Genomic DNA, 22,097 nt, shown 5'->3' on the forward strand with positions numbered 1-22,097 from the left:
TGAGGGGCTGATGGCTGTTTGCAGCTGGTCACACCCCCTTCAGGGTGGGGGTCCCCACTGGGGTGCCTGGCCAGCCTGGATGAGGGGCTGATGGCTGTTTTCAGGCTGGCCACACCCCCTTTAGGATGGGGGTCCCCACTGGAGTGCCTGGCCAGTCTGGGTGAGGGGCCGAGGGCTGTTTTCAGGCTGGCCGGTGACAGAAGCTCCCAGCCTCTCCTTTTTTTCTGCTTTTTTTTTATTCTGGGATTTATTTACCTTCTATAATTGAAACTTTGTTGCCATCACTGGAGCTGAGAGCGGGCTCCTGCTCGCTCCAGCTCTGAGGCCACGGCCTGCTGAAAGCAGGTATCTGGGGTTTGTTTAGCTTCTATAATTGAAACTTCGTTGCTTTCGGAGCTCAGAGCTGGGCCGCGGCAGGCGGGGAACCTTGGCTTCCTCCATCACTGGAGTAAGCAAGCCTCCTGCTCGCTTCAGCTGCGTGGCTGCCGGCCGCCATCTTTGTTGGTGGTTAATTAGCATATCACGCTGATTAGCCAGTGGAAGGTGTAGTGAAGGTACGGTCAATTATCATGTTTGTCAATTATTAGATAGGATATTCACATTATTAACCATGTTTGTCAATTATTAGATAGGATATTCACATTATTCATGTCATTTTTTGTTTGCCACTTTAAAAAGTTAAAAATGGAAGTACATATATGTAAATTTACATGTGTGTATAAATATAGTGTATATGTGTAAAGTAAATATATAAAGTCAATTTAAACTCACTCTCATTAGTTTCCTCTGTGGCCACCACTATTGGTTTCATATGTACTAGTATATGTTTCATTTACACAAAAGGGATCATCTATACATGAATAAATATCTCCAAGATGTTATTAGTACAGAAGAATGCCATTGTATATAGTTTGTCATTCTTACTAATGGCTTCAGAGTCCCACTATATGGACATACCATAACTTATTTTTACAGCTATGAATGACTTTCTATTTGTAATAAAATAGTAGACATTTTATTGTGCATATATCTTTTTTGCCTTTGAATATATCTGAAAGTCAGCTTCCTAGAGGTAGACATATTGCCTTTTGGAAAAGTCATGCCATCCTAGACTCCTCAATATGTAAAAGTACCTGGGTCCCCATAATCTTGCCACCACTGGTTATTATCAGGTCTTTTCATCTTTGCCAACTTGATAAGTAAAAAAAAAATCATTTTAATTTGCATTTCTTAATTACAAATGAGATTGAGAGTTTATGTATTTGACCTTTTCTAGGGGGCAGCGGGGGGACTTTTTCTTTTAATCGGTATGCTGCCCAAAGTATCAAACACACTTTGAGGAGTTGAAATAAGCAACCATTTACTGAGTCCTTGTGCCAGGGATAGTGCTCAGCTTTAAGGTGTCAGCCAAGTGCTATAGAAACGCTTATTTGCTCAAATTATTTTAAAATGTTAGATTACTTTAAGACACATGATAACAGATAAAATCCAAGATATACAAATTCCTATATTGCTTTGGTTAATGAAATTTTCATTTTATACTCTCTGTTATCTGCACCAGAGAATGTTTAGCTGTTATCAGTTACAAAGACTTATCTGTTCAGTGTTTTTTCAGACAGAGATTTATCTGAGGGTAGCATACATTTGCTAGAAGAAAAATGTCTAAGGAGGATGATCACTTTCCCTATTTAGATTTATTTCTATTGACAAGAAATAAAACTAGCCTCTTAAAAAACGTTTTGCCCTGGCCTGGTATGGCTCAGTTGGTTAGAGCATCGTCCCATGCCCTGTAAAGAAAAAGATGTTTGGGTTTTTTTTCTTGATAGTTTGTAGTTAACATTAACAAATCCTTTGTGAGACAACTACTTGTAATAACAAAAGATTATCCCATTAACAGCTGTTTTTATCAATTGAGTAAAATTAGAGCATAACCCTTTTTAGAACTCAAAGGAAAAATTGCAACTTTGAATTTATCTTTTGTGTTGTTGTTAGTAACATACATAGAAGGAATATACCACTCTAGTTAGGAGTGAAGCTCTTTGAATGTTGGCCCTACCACTGGCTTGGGAGAGTCACTTAATCTCTTTGCCTGTTCCTTCATCTTTAAAATGGAAGGAATAACATCTGTCTCATAGGTTTATTCTGAGGTTTAAATGAGATAATGGTAAAGTACTTCCTGGGACGAAGTATTCGACATGTTATTCAAATAACAATTAATGTAATTGTAACTAAAAATTCTTTTTTCCAGACATTCAGAAATATATTCCATGTTATCAGCTTTTTAGGTGAGTAAGCAAGAGCAAGTAAATGATCCACTGTGAAAATTACTCTGCAAGTGAAGTAATTTTTAAAACTAACAGTGTATCTTTGTTATATATGGTGCTGCTGTTTAAAATGAAAAGACTTTTTTTTTTAAATATATTTTATTGATTTTTACAGAGAGGAAGGGAGAGGGATAGAGAGTTAGAAACATTGATGAGAGAGAAACATCGATCAGCTGCCTCCCACACACTCCCCACCGGGGATGTGCCTGCAACCAAGGTACATGCCCTTGACCGGAATCAAACCTGGGACCCTTGAGTCCGCAGGCCGACACTCTATCCCCTGAGCCAAACCAGTCAGGGAAGACTTTTTTTAATACATGAAAATTTACTTGTTCATTTCAACCCTAATATTTCATTCTTTGTATTTATATGCTTGTGTTAGCTGGTCTCTACTGCCTCTCCCAGGTACCAGTTTACTTTGAGGATTGCTTTTCCTTCTCACACCCACTCATCTCATTGCATTATTATAAACTCAGTGACACAATTTCATACATCAACTGCAGCCTTTTTTCCTACCCTTTTATTCTAGTTTATCATAGGTTTCTTCACTTATCGTTTTTTTTAAAATATATTTTATTGATTTTTTATAGAGAGGAAGGGAGAGGGATAGAGAGTTAGAAACATCGATGAGAGAGAAACATCGATCAGCTGCCTCCTGCACATCTCCCACTGGGGATGTGCCCGCAACCAAGGTACATGCCCTTGACCGGAATCGAACCTGGGACCCTTCAGTCCACAGGCCGACGCTCTATCCACTGAGCCAAACCGGTTTCGGCTATCGTATTTTTTTTTAATGTTATATTTCGTCAATTAACCAGTTAGGTTCTTTACCCTGCTTCCTTTTGCTATTCTAGGGTGAAAACTTGTGCTCTTAGTCCTTTAGATAGAAGTAGTATTGTTAGCTCTTAATATAAGCTGTGGTATTTTTAAATACTTTTTATTGAAGTATTGTTACATACATTTGGAAAAGTACACAAATGAATGTTCACAAAGCAAACAGTTATAACTATAACATGGTATAGTTTTAATGAAATAGCTTTATGATTTATATAAACTGTATATGAATAATCAACATTATTATCTTACAGTCACACTTAGTGATTGTGTAAGAGTTGCAATGGAGCACATGGTTAAGGTGATAAAAATTTATGGTAGGGGATGATAGAAAAAAGACTTAGTATAGTCTTAAACTGCTGCACCAAAAAGAGGTACAGCTCATATAGTGCCTTACATACAATGAACATACAAACATATTTGTTGAATGACTAAGGGATTCTTGGTGGAGACTCATGAAAAGTATTTCTCTGGACCTGCCTTTGGTAGATGGAACACTTTATTTTGTCTATTTTTCCATTAAAAACTTTTTTTTATTTTTATAATCCTCACCCGAGGATATTTTCCCACTGATTTTTAGAGAGTGTGAAGAGAGAGGGAAAGACAGAGAAACATCAATGTAAGAGAAACACATTGATTGGTTGCCTCCTGCACAGGCATCAGGGCCCGGGCCAGGGAGGAGCCTGCAACCGAGGTACCTGTTCCTGACTGGAATTGAACCTGGGACCCTTCAGTCTGCAGGCCGATGTTCTATCCACTGAGCAAAACCAGCTAGGGCTCCATTAAAAACTTTTAATGTAAGCATTTGTAATTTAAAAAGAAAAAATATTGTCCATTAGGATATACCTTCAGTTCTTTGTAACTTAATTTTTAGTGTACAGATTAGAATTACCATTAAACTTATTACAGTGACTTATTTATAAAGGATTTTGCATTACAGATAGTGCACCATCATAGAAAAGAATATGTTTTATCTCAATGAATGTTAACAGAAGGAAAATACTACATGCATTCCTTGTTGGAAGGGAAAGAAGGCTGGAAGTAAATGCTTTAGAGTTTAACATCTTTTAGAATTATCTTTTAATTCTCCCTACATCTTTGACTTTCCAGCTACAGAACAACGAACACTAAACTAAAGCAGTACCTATTTTGTGCTCCCCTGCACTCCCCATAAAAAAAACAAAAACAAAAAAAACAACCAACTCCTGAAACACTTCTCTTAATTTAATGCAAATACTGCCTTTGGAATTAACAATGAATAAATTGTCTTTTCATTATTGTGCTCCAATACTCATTTTACATCTCTTTTGTATGTATCAATATTTTCCTTTAAGTTTTAATAAGTAAATTATGAATTAATTTAGAACTGGCTGCGTGAATTCCACAAATACCTATATTTAATGAATAGTGTTTTATTTCAAGAAAATGTGATGCCCAAAGTTATCTCTTGAGGTTTCTCCACCCCTTTTCCTTTTTCATTGCTTATGGACCTCATATTTCTACCACTTTAAGTCTGATACTTTGAGAACGTTCTCTACTATTTATTTTAGAACTTCATCTGACAAGCAGGTAGATATATATGGATTTGGGTTGGGTAGTTAGGTTAGGAGTAACTAAAATTAAAGGTGCTAATAAAATAATATTTTTAGCTTATTTGAAATGCCTTTAATTTTGGCTTTTACAGTTTCTACAATTCTTCTGGTGAGTTAAATGAGCAAGCACTGAAGAAAATACTATCAAGTATCAAAAAGGTATTCCCTGACTTACCTTGTCTTTTATATTATAAGTATTATTTTCAGTTCCTAAAAGCATGTAACACTTTGACAGAACTTTTAAGCACCATGTGTCATCATGATGTCCTATAAAGCAGGTGAGGTAAGGCTTGTTCTTTCCAGAAATTTAAAGGGGCTGCTCTGAAAGCAAAACTAGTCATTAAAAGAATTAATCTTGTTTTCATTCTTTCCTTGACTATTCTAATGAACATTGATCTCTTCCTCTTCTACTTTCCCACTGTACCCCTTCCCAGTACCATTTATTCTAGGACTTAATCCACTACTGTTTTTACATAGCTGCAGTTACTTGTTTTTATAGTGCAGGGATGATTTCCTATACAGCACCTAATTTGATTCCTCCACAGCATACCTGGTGTTCAGTTAAAATTTGTTGAATGATCAAAATAGATATTTTTTCCCAAATACACAATTTTTTCTGGGTACTGTTTTCCTCTTAAAACTTTTTGATCTCCGAGTTCAAAATAAAAGTAAAATCAGTAAAAGAAGTTTCTTTCAAAAAATCCTTTGTTGGAAATGCTTGGGTTTCTAATTATATTTTTTAAATGTACCTGTAAAAATGTTTTAGTTGTAAAGTGATGTAACTTTACCTGGCCAGTATGGCTCAGTTGTTGAGCGTCCAGTGTGGCTCAGTTGTTGAGCGTCAACCTATGAACTTGATGTTTCTATCTCTCCCTCTGATAGGGGAACAAGCCTGGGTTTTGGGCTCAATCCCGAGTAGGGTGTGTACAGGAGGCAGCCATTTAATGATTCTCTCTCATCATTGATGTTTCTATCTCTCCCTCTCCCTTCTTCTCTGAAATCAATAAAAATATATTTTTTTAAAGTAATTTTAATTTCCTCAATTTAAATGAGCAAATATAAAACTTAGTTGCTGAAATGGTCACAGACAGATCTCTAAGCGAAGTGATTGTTTTTCTCTTTTTTTTACAATTACTAAGTTTCAGCAAATGAGATTAATTTTGTAGTTTAAAAAAAAAGGTTTAGTAACACTTAACACATTTCTTTAGCATGTTCACAACCCTTTCACGTGATCTTATTCAATCTTGAAACCAATTCTCTGGGGTAGGTGATAAATCATTACCATATAAATTTCAGTTTTAAAAGCTACTGGGTTCAACTTACTTATTTAACAAACCAAGTATCTATATAGGAATTCAACTTTTCATTGACATTTTCTTAGTTTAAATTTTGACTAAAGATTAAGATTTTTTAAATTTTATTTTTCCCTCCTGAACAGGCATTTAATAGTCTTATTTCATTTGGAAGCAGTAATTGGAGAATAAGTTACAGGGACAGACAAAAAACAAAAACAAAACCCACACAACTTAAAGTGCTTCAGGCTGCAAACGTAAACATGAGGGGCAGGAGGAGGCCACCTAGCTATCTCCCCTCACCTCTGAGACAGGAGGGTCATTGTCTGGGTCCCTTTAGCATCACCACCCTCTAATCTCAGCCCTAGGGTGAGTAGGTGGGGGATAATGTCAGAGGTAGGAAAGACAACTTAATAGGAATGAGAAACCACTTTGTAAACTTAGAACCAGGGAACAAGACAGGGAAACAAGGGCGCTCTTAGAACCCTTGCCCTGACTAAGGGGTGGAACCAGCACCCCCTCTCCCTCACTCCCCCACCAGGAAGTCAGGGAAATACTGTTGGTTTAGTGCTGCAGCCATACCTGCCCATTTCACCTCATCAGCAGACACAGACAGGCTATGGCCTCCTCACCTACAATGGGAGGCATCCCTAGGGGGAGACAGCCTGGAACAAGGACCCCCTCCAGAGACATTTGATTTCTGGGAGTGTAAGAGGGCCTGCAAGGTGCTACCTTATGGGCTCCACCACCAGGACTTTGCACTTGCAATCTTGTGCAGAGAGCACAGCCTTTTCTGGGGGCAGGTAGAGGGAGCGGCCAACTAGGGAGGCCACAGGGATGTGATGGCCCTGCGCTCCATCACACTGCTGGACCTGGAGGAAGGCAGAGGATGTGGGCTCTAGTTAGACCTCAGGACCGCTTCCTGCTCCCGCTCCAATTCCGGCCTCTACTGAGTCCAGTGGCTCCCCTCCTTTGGTTCCATACCTCATGAGGTGGCTGCGGGAAGGCTGTTGGTGAGAGAAGGACTGAGAGCGGCCCAGGCTAGCCTGGTGCCTCTCCACCAAGTCCTGGACAGCTGGGCTGCTGGGACTGCTCTTTCCAGAGAGGGGCTGGGCCTCGGGTGGAGCGTGGGACACACTAGCAGTGAATTGTAACTTCAATTTCATGTGCTGGCTCAGCTGGGGTGGAAAGACACAGATCAGCATTCCCACTTGGCTTCCAGGCCCCAGACCTCCTTTCAAATCACCTTTCCCCTTGACAGACCAATATTGGACCTAAATTCCACCTTCCCTCGGCCTGCCTTTAGTGCCATCCATTGTATTTCATCTCCAGCAGTTAGCGGCCCTAATGCCTCCTATCCCAACATTCTGCATCACCCACCACACCGTCCACCCCCTCTCCAGCACCTCCCCAGCCCACCTCAAAGAGCCCTGTCCTTAGAGCCTGGAAGGCTACACTGAAGGTGAGTGCACTGCCCTTCCAGGAAAAGCCAGGGTTGAGAGGCGTGTGGCAGACAATGGAGTCTAGGCAGCCTGCATGGCCCGAAGGTCCTCACACAGCTGGTTTCCTGGGGGGGGCAGAAACAGCGACCAGTAAACACATCTGTACAGTGTTCCTCAGCAAGGGGCTTCCAGGAGCACAGTCTTGATTGATCCTCAAAGTCACCCAGCCTGTGCGTGCTCTGGGGTCCACACAAGCCTCACAGCAAGGAAGTCTTGGAGATTGTTGAGCAGCATGTAGGTGACTGAGAAATGCTCATAGGTCCGAACTGGGGACTCACAAGAAGCAGTCATCACAAAGCATGGGCGTCCAGACGAACGCTGGGCAGGTGGTAGTGGGTGTAGATGCTCTGGTGAAGGGCAGCTTTGGGGTGGACCACTGAACCACAGCAATCAAGGGGACTTCTAGGCCCTTGGCCTTAGGTGTCCCTGGGGCCAGTCTAACAGTGAGTGGGAAGATGACCTCATCTCTGGACACAACTGGTTCCTCCACAGGCAGCGTGGTCACTCCCCCTGAGGTGGCAGGGCCCAGGTGGCGGGTGAGAAGCGGGCTGCAGCCTCAAACAACCCCCCACTGCCTGGATCCCCGCTCCCTGGGGGTTCAGGAGGCTGACTGCCTGGGCTGCCAGGGCGGTGGCCAGTTCTGCCAGGGCCACCCCCAGCGCTAGAACCCCCTCCTGTCCGCCCTCCCCCCACCCCCCGCAGCAAAGCACTAGCAGGAAGCAGTCTCCCCCAGGTAGAGATGGTTGAGCCCGAGCAGTGCCTGGTACCGGCCTGGGTCCCCCACCAGAGGCATGGCCGAGCTAAAGATTAAGATTTTAAAAGAGCAAAATGCCATAAAAGAAGTTAATCTTTTTCCCCCTAATCTATATTGAATAAAATTTAGTCCTGAAACTGAATAAAAAGTAATTTAACTGCAAGACAGTTTGCATACTTTACAAAGTGTAAAAGTGTATATTTAAGTGTGTTTTGTTTACATATGCCCCCAAATCTTGCTAAATATTAAGAAAGCCATTTTTAAGGCTGTCAATTTTATTGCTTAATTATGATAAGACACATAATAATTGTAATTATTAAGGTGTTTTGTTTTTTTCTGTATTTCCTTTCAGGATGTGGTGGGTTGGTACAAATTCCGACGCCATTCAGACCAGATCATGACATTTAGAGAAAGACTACTTCACAAAAATTTACAGCAGCATCTTTCAAGCCGGGAACTTGTTTTTCTGCTATTAACACCAAGTATAATAACAGAAAGCTGTTCTACTCATCGGCTGGAGCATGCCTTATATAAACCACAGAAAGGGTAAATGTTGGCCAGTCATTGACTATCCTAAGCTAATAGAAAAATACACTCAATATTTTTATAGCACTTTTAGTAGCTTACCAAGTATTTTCATACATTGTTACAGTAGACTGTCATAATATTGCTCTGAAGTGTGTCTTACCATCTGTTCTTAATAGATGGGAAAATGAATGTCAGATAAAGAAATTAGAAGCCCAGTATGGAATGTTGACTTAGGTTTCTGGCACTGAGGATTTGCTATTATTTAACATAAGGTGGAAAAAATGTGTGCTTTAGATATATATTTTTAAATATATTTTATTGATTTTTTACAGAGAGGAAAGGAGAGAGATAGAGAGTTAGAAACATCAATAAGAGAGAAACATCAATCAGCTGCCTCCTGCACACTCCCTACTGGGTATGTGCCCGCAACCAAGGTACATGCCCTTGACCGGAATCGAACCTCGGACCCTTGAGTCTGCAGGCTGACACTCTATCCACTGAGCCAAACTGGTTAGGTCTGTGTGCTTTAGATATTGATTGCTAAAGGATATAACGTAGAATTTAAACCTAGATACTTGAGCAGCTTTTCTACAACCTCTACAAGGAAGCAAGGTAGTTCTTGATGATCTACCAGAATGGTTTAACAGACTCCCCAAAGGTTATATAAACATTTTCATGGAATATGAGAATTTTAAAAGAGTACCAACTAAGGTTAATTTTATTATTCATGGAAGATAGGCTAAATCTCAACAATACAGCCTTATATTTATACTAGAGGCCCGGTGCACAAAATTTGTGCATTCAGGGGGAGTCCCTCAACCTGGCCTGTGCCCTCTCACAGTCCAGGAGCCCTAGGGGGATGTCCAACTGATGGCTTAAGCTGGCAGTCAGACATCCTTAGTGCTGCCGCAGAAGCAGGAGAGACTCCCGCCACCGCCACTGCGCTCGCCAGCGGTGAGCCTGGCTTCTGACTGAGCGGCGCTCACCCTGTGGGAGCACAATGACCACCGGGGGTAGTTCCTGCATTGAGCATCTGCCTCCTGGTGGTCAGTGCATGTCATAGCGACTGGTCATTCCTCCATTCAGTATTTGCATATTAGCCTTTTATTATATTGGATGTGCTAATCAGTTACAATAGCCATAAAAGTATTTTTATGTAATTATTTTATACTATGTACATGCCACTTTTTTTTTAATACTCACCTAAGGATATTTTTGCATTGATTTTTATTATTTAAAAAAAATTTTTTAAATATATTTTTGATTTCACAGAGGGAGAGGGAAAGAGAAATAGAAACATCAATGATGAGAGAGAATCATTGATCAGCTGCCTCCTGCAAGTCCCCTACTGGGGATCGAGCCCGCAACCCAGGCATATGCCCTTGACCGGAATCGAACCTGGGACCCTTCAGTCCACAGGCCGACACTCTATTCACTGAAACAAACCAGTTAGGGCTTTCCATTGATTTTTAGAGAGTTTGAAAGGGAGGGGGAGAGACAGAGAGAAACATCAATTGGTTACCTCCAGCACACACTCCAACTAGAACCAGGGATCAAGTCTGCAACAGAGGTATGTGCCCTTGACTGGAATCAAACCTGAGAGACTTCAGTCCATGGGCCAATGCTCTAACCACTGAGCTAAACTGACGAGGGCACTTCACAACTTTTAAAAGCCATTTTCCTCAAGTCAGTAAATTCTATCTTGGATAAGTAATAATAGGATTTTTTTGTTTTTTAATCTTGTAGGGGAAAGGTAGTCTATACTAATGAGTAGATGCTAATCTTTGCCTTTATTCTAGGTTTATATTTTAAATTTTTATTTCCTCAGACTTTTTCATAGGATACCTTTAGTGGTGGCCAACCTGGGCATGTCTGAACAACTAGGTTATAAAACTGTATCAGGTTCCTGTACATCCACTGGTTTTAGCCGAGCAGTAAAAACACACAGGTGAGATTCCTCAATTGCTTCCCCACTAAACTTATTCCTATTCATTTACTGAAATTAACTTTTAAATTATACAACTGAATAAAAATAAAAGGAAAATCGACTAATACCCATATCACTCAAATAAAGTAGACATCACTTTTTCCATATTTCCTTCTAGCACTTGTCCATTTATAAAATACATAGAGGGAAGTTGTTGCATATTTTAACGTATTTTCTAAGAATAAGTAGCTAGCCTTAAAATAATAAATTTATTAAGGCATCAGTTCAGATTAAAGGCATGAAATTAGACTGCATAATAAATACAAAAAATGAGGCTTTAGCCAAGATTCACACATACTACCAGCTGCTAAGTTACAACTTTTTTGTGATCATTAAAGAAATGACTGTCAGAAATAGCAACACTGGTATTACAGGATACTTCCTAGTGAATAAACTTTCAGGAAAGGCACTAGATTTTATTTATTTTTGTGTTCCCACAGAGCTTACCAGTGTCTTACATTTCGTTGATTCTAAGATGTACAGTTTTAAATTTACCTCAAATTGGGATGTTTTACAAACCATGCCTTAGCATTTTTTTCTTCTTGGTATATAAAATAATGTTGCCTCTTTCAAGCAATGAAGCTTTAAGATCAGTAAAATATGACTGTGATTCTTCCATAGCTCAACTACCAATAAGTTTTTCATCATATCATTAAATGAGTTCTGTACACTTGCCTGATGAAATGATGTTTTACAGCCCTGAGTTTTTTAAAGAAGATGGATCTTTAAAGGAAGTACACAAGATAAATGAAATGTATGCTTCTTTACAAGAGGAATTAAAGGTAATATAACTTTTCCAACACTTAGAGACCACTTCAGAGTTGATATCAAATTGATCATTGAGAATTTTTAGGGATAAATTGACATTAGATTAGATTTAATTTTAGTTTCATTTAGCTTCCGTAACCAAGACCTTAATCTCAGTAGCCTATACATACAAAAGTTTAGCCTTGCATTATGTCTTGGCTGCAACTCTGCTCCTGTTCTAAGTACTAGTATCTTCATTCTAGGATCCAGACTGAAGGTGCAGCCCTTACATGGGACATGCTCTTCTCATGACAAAGGAAGAACAAGAAAGCTAGTGAAAGTTCACAGTTCTTAAAACTGCTCAGAGATGGCCTGTCTCTTCCACTTATATTTCATTGGTCAGAGGACATCGCATGAAAATAGGTAGGGACATATAATCCTTTTATAGGATAAAAAAAACAACAGCAAATATTTGGGAACAAGACAGTCTAGCACTATATTTAGTTCTATCTTTGTCAGTTCAGTCCTTTGAGAAGTAAACATCAAGGTAGGATTAGACAGATTTATTAGGCTGAGAAGGGGAGGGTGCTCCTGAAAAAGAAGACAGAGAAAGCAAATTGGGTAGGAAGAGCTTTATTTAGACTGCAGGACGAGAAAAGTTTCAGCCAGGCAAAGTTGTCCTATAGGAATGGACTTGTAATAATACCCACAACATGCTCAGTCACTAAGAGCAGCCTAGAGAAAGCCTGGCCTAAGTACAGACACAGTAGTGGGTCCAAAAGCATGGCAGCTGGGCTGCTAAGTCAACTATGCCTCCTCCAGATGGAGATTACAGTAGTATACTTCCATGGTCACCATACTCATCAATATAGCACACTAAGAGAAATGACGTTAATACATTTTACACACTACTAATATGAGTGATAGTACAGGAATTTTAGAAAAGAGAAACATTCAGAATTCCACCACTGCAATATAACTATTTTCACTTTGCCATATTCTGCAGTTTTTCCCTAATGTATACATGCTTTTATATAGTTGATAGTGATAAAGGCACATCAATGTGTATCAACATTTTTCATCTGTAATAGTGTCAACAGTTAAAAATAAAAAAATAGTTTCTTTTACAGGAATTATGAAGGTCCTGTATATAAATTCTTCCATAACAGTAAAATTCAGTCCCTTTTCTTTAATATTAAATGTTTACCTCTCAAAACAGTACAGTATTTTTTGTTTCAAAGCAAGTTATTTTTATTTCAGTGCATTATCAGAGAAATAACTGGTATGATAAAGCTAGGGAAGTTAATACATCTGTAAAACATTTGCTACCTATGAAGTACCATACAAGTGCTTATTGTTGAGTTCCTCCAAAAAATAGCAAAATTAAAGTTTTTATAAAAGCAAATAATACTTAATATTATGTACCATGAAGGATTTTATGAACCCAGACTTGGAACTTTATCCATATCCTTGCATTATTTTATTTTGCAGAGTATATGCAAACAAGTAGAAGAGAGTGAAGAAGCAGTAGAGAAACTACTAAAGGATGTAAACAGATTAAAACAAGAAATTAAAAAAAGAAAACAAGCACAGATTCAAGCAGCACGTAAGTAAAAAGTTCGCACACCACCTCTTTCTATGCCTAAAAAAAGTTCTGATTTGAATTATGGATGAGCCAGCTGCACGGATGAATTTGCCCATCTTAAGATTAAAAATAATTGTTTTATTAATACTTTTAAATCCCAGTGAGCAAAGAACATGGTACTATTATAGATATATTCTATTGTTGACATTAAATAATTTAATTATAATATTCTCTTAGAATATTATGGCATGAGTAGGAGTTTGGGATTATGTAAGTCATTTTTCTCAGTTTAGACAGTTTGATAAAATTGTTAGTATTTCTGACTCAACTTTACTAACAGATAACTATAAATGCTTTGTAGAACAACTATTGTTTGTTGAACTGTTACTTTATTTTGTTTTAGGAGAGAAGAATGTCCAAAAAGACCCTCAGGAGAACATTATTCTTTGTCAAGCTTTACGGACCTTTTTTCCAGATTGTGAACTTCTTCACTCATGTGTTATCTCCTTGAAAAATCGGCATATGTCTAAAAGTAGCTGTAATACCAATCACCAACTCAATGTGGTGGACAACCTGACCTTAATGGTAGAATACACTGACATTCCTGAAGCTGGTCCAGCTAGTATTGCACGGCAAGAGATGAAGCGTAAAGCTTTAGATACAGATGACAGACGGCGATTCAAGAAGTCACGGCTGTTGGAGATACAAAGTCAACCATCTAAAACAGATACTGATAGTAGTAACCAAGAAAAATCATCCACAAGCAGCCCAGAAACAGATGAGGAGATTGAGAAAATGAAGGATTCTGGTGACTATCCAAGGTCTCCTACATTTTGATCCTTTTAGGCCAAAAGATTTTTGATCAGCTGTGTTTGGCTATTTGCAGTAATACATTAAAAAGAAAATCCTAACCACACCTAATTTGACAACTATTTTTTAAAGCTATTTCTATTGGACTTTCAAAGCATTTACTTAGTTTTTATTGCAAGAGTAACTTTCTTTGTAATGCTCATTTTTCATCAATACAGTAACAAATCAACTTACAGGTATGAAAACAAAATAGCTGACTCTTGGCAATGCAGAACTCAACAGGTAGGAGAGTCATGGGCTTCAGTAAGATTTTTAGGAAGAATGTTTAGTTTAACCCAATTTAATGAGTTGGTTAAGTGGAGGTTGGCTAAGAGAGCTTTGCTATTTTTTTTTTATTTGTCTGTTTCATAATTGTGAGAATTTTCCATGAAGTATACACATCACATGAAGCCTTCATGTTTCACTCACTATATGAAATGCTGAGCACGCACTTTGGCCATTGCTTTTCCATGTTATTTCCTAATAGAGCAAATTCATAGCCAGCATAAAAAACTATCATCTTTTATCTATGTGTTAACATCCATTAGTTACCATGGGGTGCTTAGAAAGCCCACATAATACCAGAAATGATTTTGCAAATAATGAGTTTCTTCTGGGCTGTTTTACTGGTTACATAAGAAGCCTGTGGTGTTGTGGAGGGCAGAAGGAGGGAAACAGGTTGTCAGACAAACATCAGAGCATATAGAACATAGATAATTTCTAAATGTAACCAATAAATGAACAAAACTGGGTGCACTGAACCCTATTTAAAAATAATCACAAACATCAGAGCATATAGAACATAGATAATGTCTAAATGTAACCAATAAATGAACAAAACTGGGTGCACAGGCAAAACTAGGAACAGCAGAGGCAACAAGCAGCCAACATATATGCAAATATCTTCTCTAGATAACAGCTTGAGATTTTTTAAAGATCCTACATATTTACTCAGACTAAAGTTTAAATGTGCCTTAATGGAAAGTTCAATTTGCTAAAATGCTATAGAGATACAAAAGTATTTAGCTTATACTGTTGCATAACACTACTGAACTGTTGATCAGAGAAGCTTGCTCAGGTCATTAATTATTACACAGCTGAACTTCCACAATTGAGTTTGATGACCCAACTTTCAGCGTAGTAAAAGGAAGAAAATATAAGAAAATTTCCCCAATTTCTCTCCAACTTTTAGCAATAAGACGACACAATATATCGCCTATGGATCAGTTTATTTAAAGGACACTACCAGTTTCAGGATAGACTAGCCCAGGAATAAATGTGAGGTCCTGTAACAGCACCACTATCCATCCAATGTAACATATCTACAAAGAGAATATCCACTGTCCTAGCCCCGTATACCTGTATTTGCTAGTTAGAAAACCTTCCTGAGCAATTTCAGGTCCACACCGTCGTGAGGGATTTGTACATTATACAAGCATTCCACTTTCCTGTCCCATATCCCTAAAATGCCACCTACAAGACATAATCTGGACCTAAAGTAAAATCCCAATACAAGTCATCTCTTCCATATTTAATAACCCATTTTCAGCAGTCTTTATTGTATAAGCCAGTTGTTGGCAAACTGCGGCTCGCAAGCCACATGCAGCTCTTTGGCCCCTTGAGTGTGGCTCTTCTACAAAATAACACGTGCAGGCACGCACATACAGTGCAATTGAAACTTCGTGGCCCATGCGCAGAAGTCGGTGTTTTGTGGAAGAGCCACGCTCAAGGGGCCAAAGAGCCGCATGTGGCTCGCAAGCCGCAGTTTGCCAACCACTGGTATAAGCTATTTGTGGACCAGATATAAATGACAGTGCTACAGTACCAATTTTTTTTATCCATGTGTATGGAAATGTAATGAGTGTTAACACTTCCAATAATCTGGTTTTATTTAGTGAACACTCACTGGTATGGATAGGTAACGCCTCACTTCACTCCTGAAACATTTTTTCTTCATAAAATTTCATATTAAGAGTTACGACGATTTATAGTTTGATAAGATTTACTTTTGCCTACTAATTTTTGAAAGGTTATTAAATCTTATAGTTTGAGTCAACAACCACTTATTTTAAAATAAGTTTATTGATGATAACTTTACATAATTTACTCCCGATATCTGATGTTACAAATTTTAGGGTCTTTGAGATATGCAGGATCCTTGTATGTAACTGGCATAAATCCTGTAAAGAGACAATTAAGTTCTTCACAAAAGATAACAACCAAAATTGATAAGCCCAAATCATTTTTTCAGATTCTCTTACCCATTATTTGTGCTCTCTTAATAGCTTTTGTGATTTCTCTTTGTTTCTTCCCACAAAGACCTATTAAAAAAAATGCTTTCTTAGTCATAAAACATACCAATATTCAAAATGCATAACAATTGTCTAAGTCAAGGAAGGATCGGAAAACCCATAAAGAGCCAGAAAGTAACTATCTTAAACTTTGTGGGCTGTACAGTCTCTGTCGTAACTTCTCAACTCTACTCTTAGTACACAAAGCAGCCAGCCACAGACACTACGTAAACTAAGCTATTTAGAAAAATAAGTGGCAGATCCAATTTGGCCTATGAGAAATAGGCCTCTGTTTAAATAATAGTCTAGGAGCGATTATAGTATACTCCAAAATACCAACACAATTTTTTAAACCCAAGTTTTCTACATGTCAGGTTATAGCTACCTCTGAGTATGAGAAGACATGTAAAATAGTACCTTTTTTGGAATACGAAGCTTTCTTAAATACTAAGCTTTCTAACTGATTTATATACTATTTGAAAATAAAAATTTGCCAGTTTTCTTACATAACAAAAGTAGATTTATAAGTTGCTATAAGAGAAATAAAAATACCTGTTATGTGCCTTCCATGAATGCATCCAGTAAATGGAGAAATAAACTGGGACAAAAGCTGTTTGAGTTTTATTTGGAGAGGAAGAAAAAATTTATATCAATATATGTATTATTCATTCTTGACTGTAAATTTCAAAAAGCATACCTCATGTCACCTTCAAGTCATATAAAGGTTTATTAATAAATTTCAGACAAACTTTATAAAATATGAAAAATACTACTATGCTCATCCTATTGACAGATCATCTTTTTATTTTTATTTATTTTATTTATTTTTTTAAAATATATTTTATTGATTTTTTACAGAGAGAAAGGGAGAGGGATAGAGAGCTAGAAACATCGATGAGAGAGAAACATCGATCAGCTGCCTCCTGCACGCCCCCTACTGGGGATGTGCCCGCAACCAAGGTACATGCCCCCGACTGGAATCGAACCCGGGACCGTTGAGTCCACAGGCCAACGCTCCATCCACTGAGCCAAACCAGTCAGGGCAGATCATCTTTTTAAGTAACTAATGCAATTATTAAAGTTAACATCTCTTACCCAGTCTGTTCAAAAAGTCTGTACAACAGATTAATGACCATATTGTTTCAGTGCTAAAGCTGTTTTCTTTTTTAAAAATGTTTTTATTAATTTTAGAGAAAGGAAGAGAGAAACATCAGTGTGAGAAACACCAATGGGCTGGCTCCTGCATTCCTCCTACTGGGTATCGAGCCTACAATGTGGGCACGTGCCCTAGCTGGGAATTAAACCAGTGGCCTTTTGGTGCATGGAACAACACTGAACCAAATGAACCACACCGGCCAGGGCTAAAGCTGTTTTCTTGTTTATACAGATTCTTTTCTAAAATATTCCTGCTTACAATGAAATACTAAACATTTCACCTATCATGATAGGCTGTCACATAATACCAGACTATAGTGAGGTCTTTAAGAGACATAGGTACATCGGGCCATTTGCTATAATTATGTTTCATAAATTTAAATTCTTTAGCACCTTCCAGGTGCCAGGCAGTGTTCTTGGCATAATGCTCCCAATATGTTGCATTTATTTTTATATTGTTATGACTGTTATTTTTTTTTATAATTCTTTATTGTTGAAAGTATTACATATGTCCCCTTTCCTAATACCTGCATTTAAAAATTTCTTGGTTTTTCTCCCTATAAGGCAGCTATCACTTTATACTATTGTCAGTATACTTCAACATCATTCTCTACCCCAGATTTGCCACTTAACTTGCTGAGAGCTGTAAAACAGATAAAGTTGTATTTGAAGCAGTGATATTGTTGGTGAGGTAGAGAGATCAACTTCACCAGAGGAGCTTTTTCCAAACTACTCACCTCCATCAACTGAGAATTACTGCCACTGTGAGCTATTATTAGAATAAAATAGATATGCTTTATACATAGAAATATAACCAGATTTGGAATTATGATGTTGCTAAAACAGTTGCCCCTCCATAAAGCCTGTTATAAAACTGACTTGATTCTCTTTAGTTAGGACTAATTAAAAAAGCAAAATCCTAGAATCAATTGTCATAGTGAAGTAAAACATCTCACCTGTACATTCTTATAATCTACACGTTTTCCACACAAGACGCACTTTTTAAGAGGCTCCTTATAAGGATTTTCTATTGGAACAGGCTAGGATAAAGGGAAAAGAATGATTAAAAAGTTTAATGCGTTAATTTCGAATCTAAAAAACACTAAACCTTAAAGCTACCACATTTAAATCTATCCAAAGAATTAGTTCTGCCTTTCTTACTGTGAAAAGGAATACAACATCTTGGCTTGTAAAAGAAAAAACAAGTACTTCTGAAAAGGACTCACCATTATAAAGATTTCAGTATGCTTTTCCATATTTTGTACAAGTGTTTTATTTTGGCTTAGTTTGGTTAAGGAGGAGTTAAGTCATGGATTCTAGGATAAAATACAGTCTTTGGAGAAAAAAGGGTTTATGGGAGAAACAAAATTAAATCTGCACTAAGTGATTCCCTCCTCAAATGTTTTGCCCAAGTGACTAAAAATTCTTAAGATTTAAATTAAGAAAATCTTATAGCACAACAGGTGTCATATGTAATGTCTAAATCCATCCCCATATTTCTCTGTCAGATGTTTTATCACTATTTTTGTTTTTAAAAGACAATGCCCCATAGCTTACTATAATATAAGGTCCTTTGACTACCATTTTATGGCTCCCAGACTGCTTTATAAGTTTGTGTCAGCCTTTGGACTTCCTTTCTTCACTAACTATATGCTTTTGTCACAATGCCTCCCTCCTACGAGTATAAGCATCTCCAGTCTAGAGATTCTTAATCTAGAAAAGGCTTTAAAGTCCTCTAACTCCTGTAGTTGTATGTAAAATTTCAAATGAGTGGGACTGTGTGCCTTTTTCATTTGTCTTTTGAATAGCTTTTTAAAAAAATTCTTGATTTCAGAGAGAGGGAGGGAGGGAGGGAGAGAGGGATAGAAACATCAATGATGGTAGAAAATCATTGATCAGCTGCTCCTGCACGACCCCTAGTAGGGATGGAGCCTGCAACCCCGGCATGTGCCCTGAACCGTGATCTCCTGGTTCATAGTTCCACACTCAACCACTGACCCACACTGGCCGGGCATGTGTGCTTTTTTCTGAGAAAGCCCATAGCTTTCATTAGTGTCTAAGTGGGGTTAATAACCTAAAAAGGAGCTCTAGTAATTTCCTTCACTCTCTTGAGGTAGGTTGTGAATTGAATGACTAAGATAGATGCTCAGGAGGACTAGAGTTCTTTGTTTTTTCCAAGTCCTCAAATGTTCTTAAACCAATTTACGTTCAGCTCACATGTAATGACTGACTATATTCCTTCCCTGCACTGTACTATGTGCTTTGTATGGTCTGATTAGTGTCAGATTATCTTTGCAAGTAGGAAGAAAACCTATACTGCCAAGTCCAACCCTAGCACTTAAAACATATAAACATACATATATAGGATAGAAGAAATTATATTTAATGTCCTCATATGAAACTTTAATTTTGATCTCTCATTTATTAAGACAACCCCCCCCAAAAAATTGAATGGGGCAATAAAATCGAATTTGAAATGGGGAAGAGCCAACCTGTAAGTAAGCTTTGTATATAATGCCTTGTTGGATTATCTGCAATTATTCCATCCACCCAAACAACCTTTTTAAATTCTCAAAGCACATATCCTTAAATTTAAGATCTAGGAAGAAAAAAATGTATTATAGAAGCCATGCTTTTAAAAAATATATTTTTTTATTGATTTTGAGAGAGAGAGGAAAGGAGAAAGAGAAACAGTGATGATCAATCGGTTTCCTCCCACATGCGCCCAGCCTGGGGCGAGAACCCACAACCTGTGTATGTGCCCTGCCGGGAATCGAACCCGCCACCTTTTGGTGTACAGGACGATGATCCAACCAACTAAGCCATACCAACCAGGGCAGAAGCCATGCTTCTTTCTAGAAGTCTAGAAATTCTCTTGAAAACTCAAGTGACTACTCATCAATTAATTATAATTTTCAAACTCAGACTAATGATTATTGATTGTATTGTCCTTCTGTTGAACTCTATTTGAATAGCTAAAATAACCGTATAAGAATTTGGTCATATTTGCAAATGCCTTATAAAAAGGAAGAAAACAATTCTTACCAGGTCCTCATTGCTGGTTACTTGTTTATATTGTGAACAACTTCTCCACAGCACTGCAAGTAAACAGAAACAGCAACAAACCAATTCTTTGTTAGCTAAGTAGCTAAAGACATTGCATTATGGAGGCAAGATGAATCAAGGGACATAAAATCAAGGGACACCTGAATATAAAAGGCAGGTTTTCTATTCATTATACTCACACTGACTGGACAAAAACCTTTAGATTTGAGGCAGAGTAAGACTTAATATGGATGTGCCTTCCAGAGCTTTGGGAAAAGGGTATATATGTCCTTTCCCCAGCCACACAATCTCTCATCTGCTCTTTTGCGATATTTACTTCCCCTTCCCCCCACGGTTAGAAACAGGTTTTTAATGCAAATACTCGGGGAAGAAGCAACAGAGGGAAAATGTGTAACAGACCCCTTACAGAGAATAGTTACTGATAGAGAAGCACAGAAAAGATGAAAGCTCACAATTTCGCCCTGATCTGGGACCTCGGACATCTGGAATTTGCTGCTGGATGGCTCTGGAGATGTCCCTTCCTTACAAGTCGACCCGGAGGTCTCAGGCAAGTCCCTGTCTCTTTAATAATCACCCCATTACTCTCCTCGTATGTTAAAAAAAAAAAATGAAGTGTACTGGAAGACGCCTCACGTCCCTTTCAGCTTTAAAATACTAGTCCTGGGCCGTTACAGATTCCCACCCAGGAGAAACTTCCACTGCCCGGAAAACGGCGACGTTGACCTAACAGCGGCGACTGCCCCGACCTAATCAGGGCTGGGGCGGCGGCAGTGCCACCGCGGAGCAGAGGGCGGGAGACTTTACCCGCTCGGGCTCCTGGGTTTGGGCAGCGGACGGCGGCCGTCAGGAAGCAGGTTAACTTTCTCCTCCCCGGACCACTGCAAAGAGCACCCACAAAAGCCATGGTTCCTCGGTCCTCCCTTCCCTTCCTCCCGCTAAGTCGTCCGCACAAGTCCTTTCCGGTGCTCCCGGGTGAGCCCGAGGACTCGCGTCCAAGGTTCCGCGAGCCAATGCCGGGGCCGTAGACCGTGTTCACTGCGTTTGCGCAATCCCTTTACGTGCCCGCCCTCGCCGCGCCGCAAGCCCGCGGCACCTACGATTGGACGGGAGGAAGGCGGGCTGCCACGCTGGTGCCCCCACTTCCGGCCCGGGAGCAATTAATTTGTGGTCTTTCCCAAAGGTGGATGGAGAGGCGAGCGATTTCGGCCGCTGTCGCTACTGCTGCCCTCCCCTCCACTCAGCGCTGCTCTGGGGTTTGGCGCCTGGGTCACCGGGGACGTCCCTCGGGCAGGGCCCTCGGCCCCTGCCATGGATGAAGGCAGTTCCCGCATCCGCCGGCGGGTGTCTGTCCGCAAAAGGAACCGTCCCAGCCTAGAGATCCTTCTTGCCGCCCCCACCGCGGACGAGCTCAAGCCGGGCGATGACGAGAAGGCGGAGGAGGAGGAGGAGGAGGAGATGGGGGCTGGAAGCCCGCGACGGAAAACTGTGGGCGTACAACCGGTCGAGGTACAGCCCCGTCAAATTGCCCCGAGTTCCTCGTCCCATGTCCCACCTTAGGGGCCGTGATACACACCCGGGTCTCCTACTGCGC

General features: G+C 39.3%; 3 protein-coding genes across 3 annotated transcripts in view; 2 read left to right on the forward strand and 1 right to left on the reverse strand.

The window, feature by feature from the left end:
- The window catches only part of FAM175A (family with sequence similarity 175, member A), an 18,391-nt gene extending 4,330 nt beyond the window's left edge, over window positions 1-14,061 (forward strand). Inside the window, exons 3-9 of the mRNA XM_014544461.1 lie at window positions 2,249-2,285; window positions 4,843-4,909; window positions 8,651-8,844; window positions 10,655-10,774; window positions 11,511-11,595; window positions 13,052-13,166; window positions 13,549-14,061. Coding sequence (XP_014399947.1) covers window positions 2,249-2,285; window positions 4,843-4,909; window positions 8,651-8,844; window positions 10,655-10,774; window positions 11,511-11,595; window positions 13,052-13,166; window positions 13,549-13,982 — 1,052 coding nt within the window. The 3' untranslated portion in view covers window positions 13,983-14,061. The remainder of the gene's footprint in view (window positions 1-2,248; window positions 2,286-4,842; window positions 4,910-8,650; window positions 8,845-10,654; window positions 10,775-11,510; window positions 11,596-13,051; window positions 13,167-13,548) is intronic.
- Window positions 14,062-16,057: 1,996 nt separating this feature from the next.
- On the reverse strand, window positions 16,058-21,505 carry MRPS18C (mitochondrial ribosomal protein S18C). The gene is made up of 6 exons (XM_005857380.2): window positions 21,311-21,505; window positions 20,486-20,538; window positions 18,397-18,480; window positions 16,838-16,895; window positions 16,256-16,315; window positions 16,058-16,174 (listed from the first exon to the last, which is right to left on the reverse strand). Exons 1-6 carry the CDS (start codon window positions 21,408-21,410, stop codon window positions 16,098-16,100), a joined length of 432 nt encoding a protein of 143 aa, XP_005857442.1. The 5' UTR covers window positions 21,411-21,505; the 3' UTR covers window positions 16,058-16,097.
- A 105-nt stretch (window positions 21,506-21,610) lies between these two features.
- Window positions 21,611-22,097, forward strand: part of HELQ (helicase, POLQ-like) — a 42,237-nt gene continuing 41,750 nt past the window's right edge. The window contains exon 1 of the mRNA XM_005857378.2: window positions 21,611-22,037. Within this exon, the coding sequence (XP_005857440.1) occupies window positions 21,815-22,037 (223 nt within the window). The 5' untranslated portion in view covers window positions 21,611-21,814. The remainder of the gene's footprint in view (window positions 22,038-22,097) is intronic.

Source organism: Myotis brandtii, unplaced genomic scaffold (genome assembly GCF_000412655.1).
Source record: "Myotis brandtii unplaced genomic scaffold, ASM41265v1 scaffold111, whole genome shotgun sequence".
In the NCBI taxonomy this organism is placed as follows: Eukaryota; Metazoa; Chordata; class Mammalia; order Chiroptera; family Vespertilionidae; genus Myotis; species Myotis brandtii.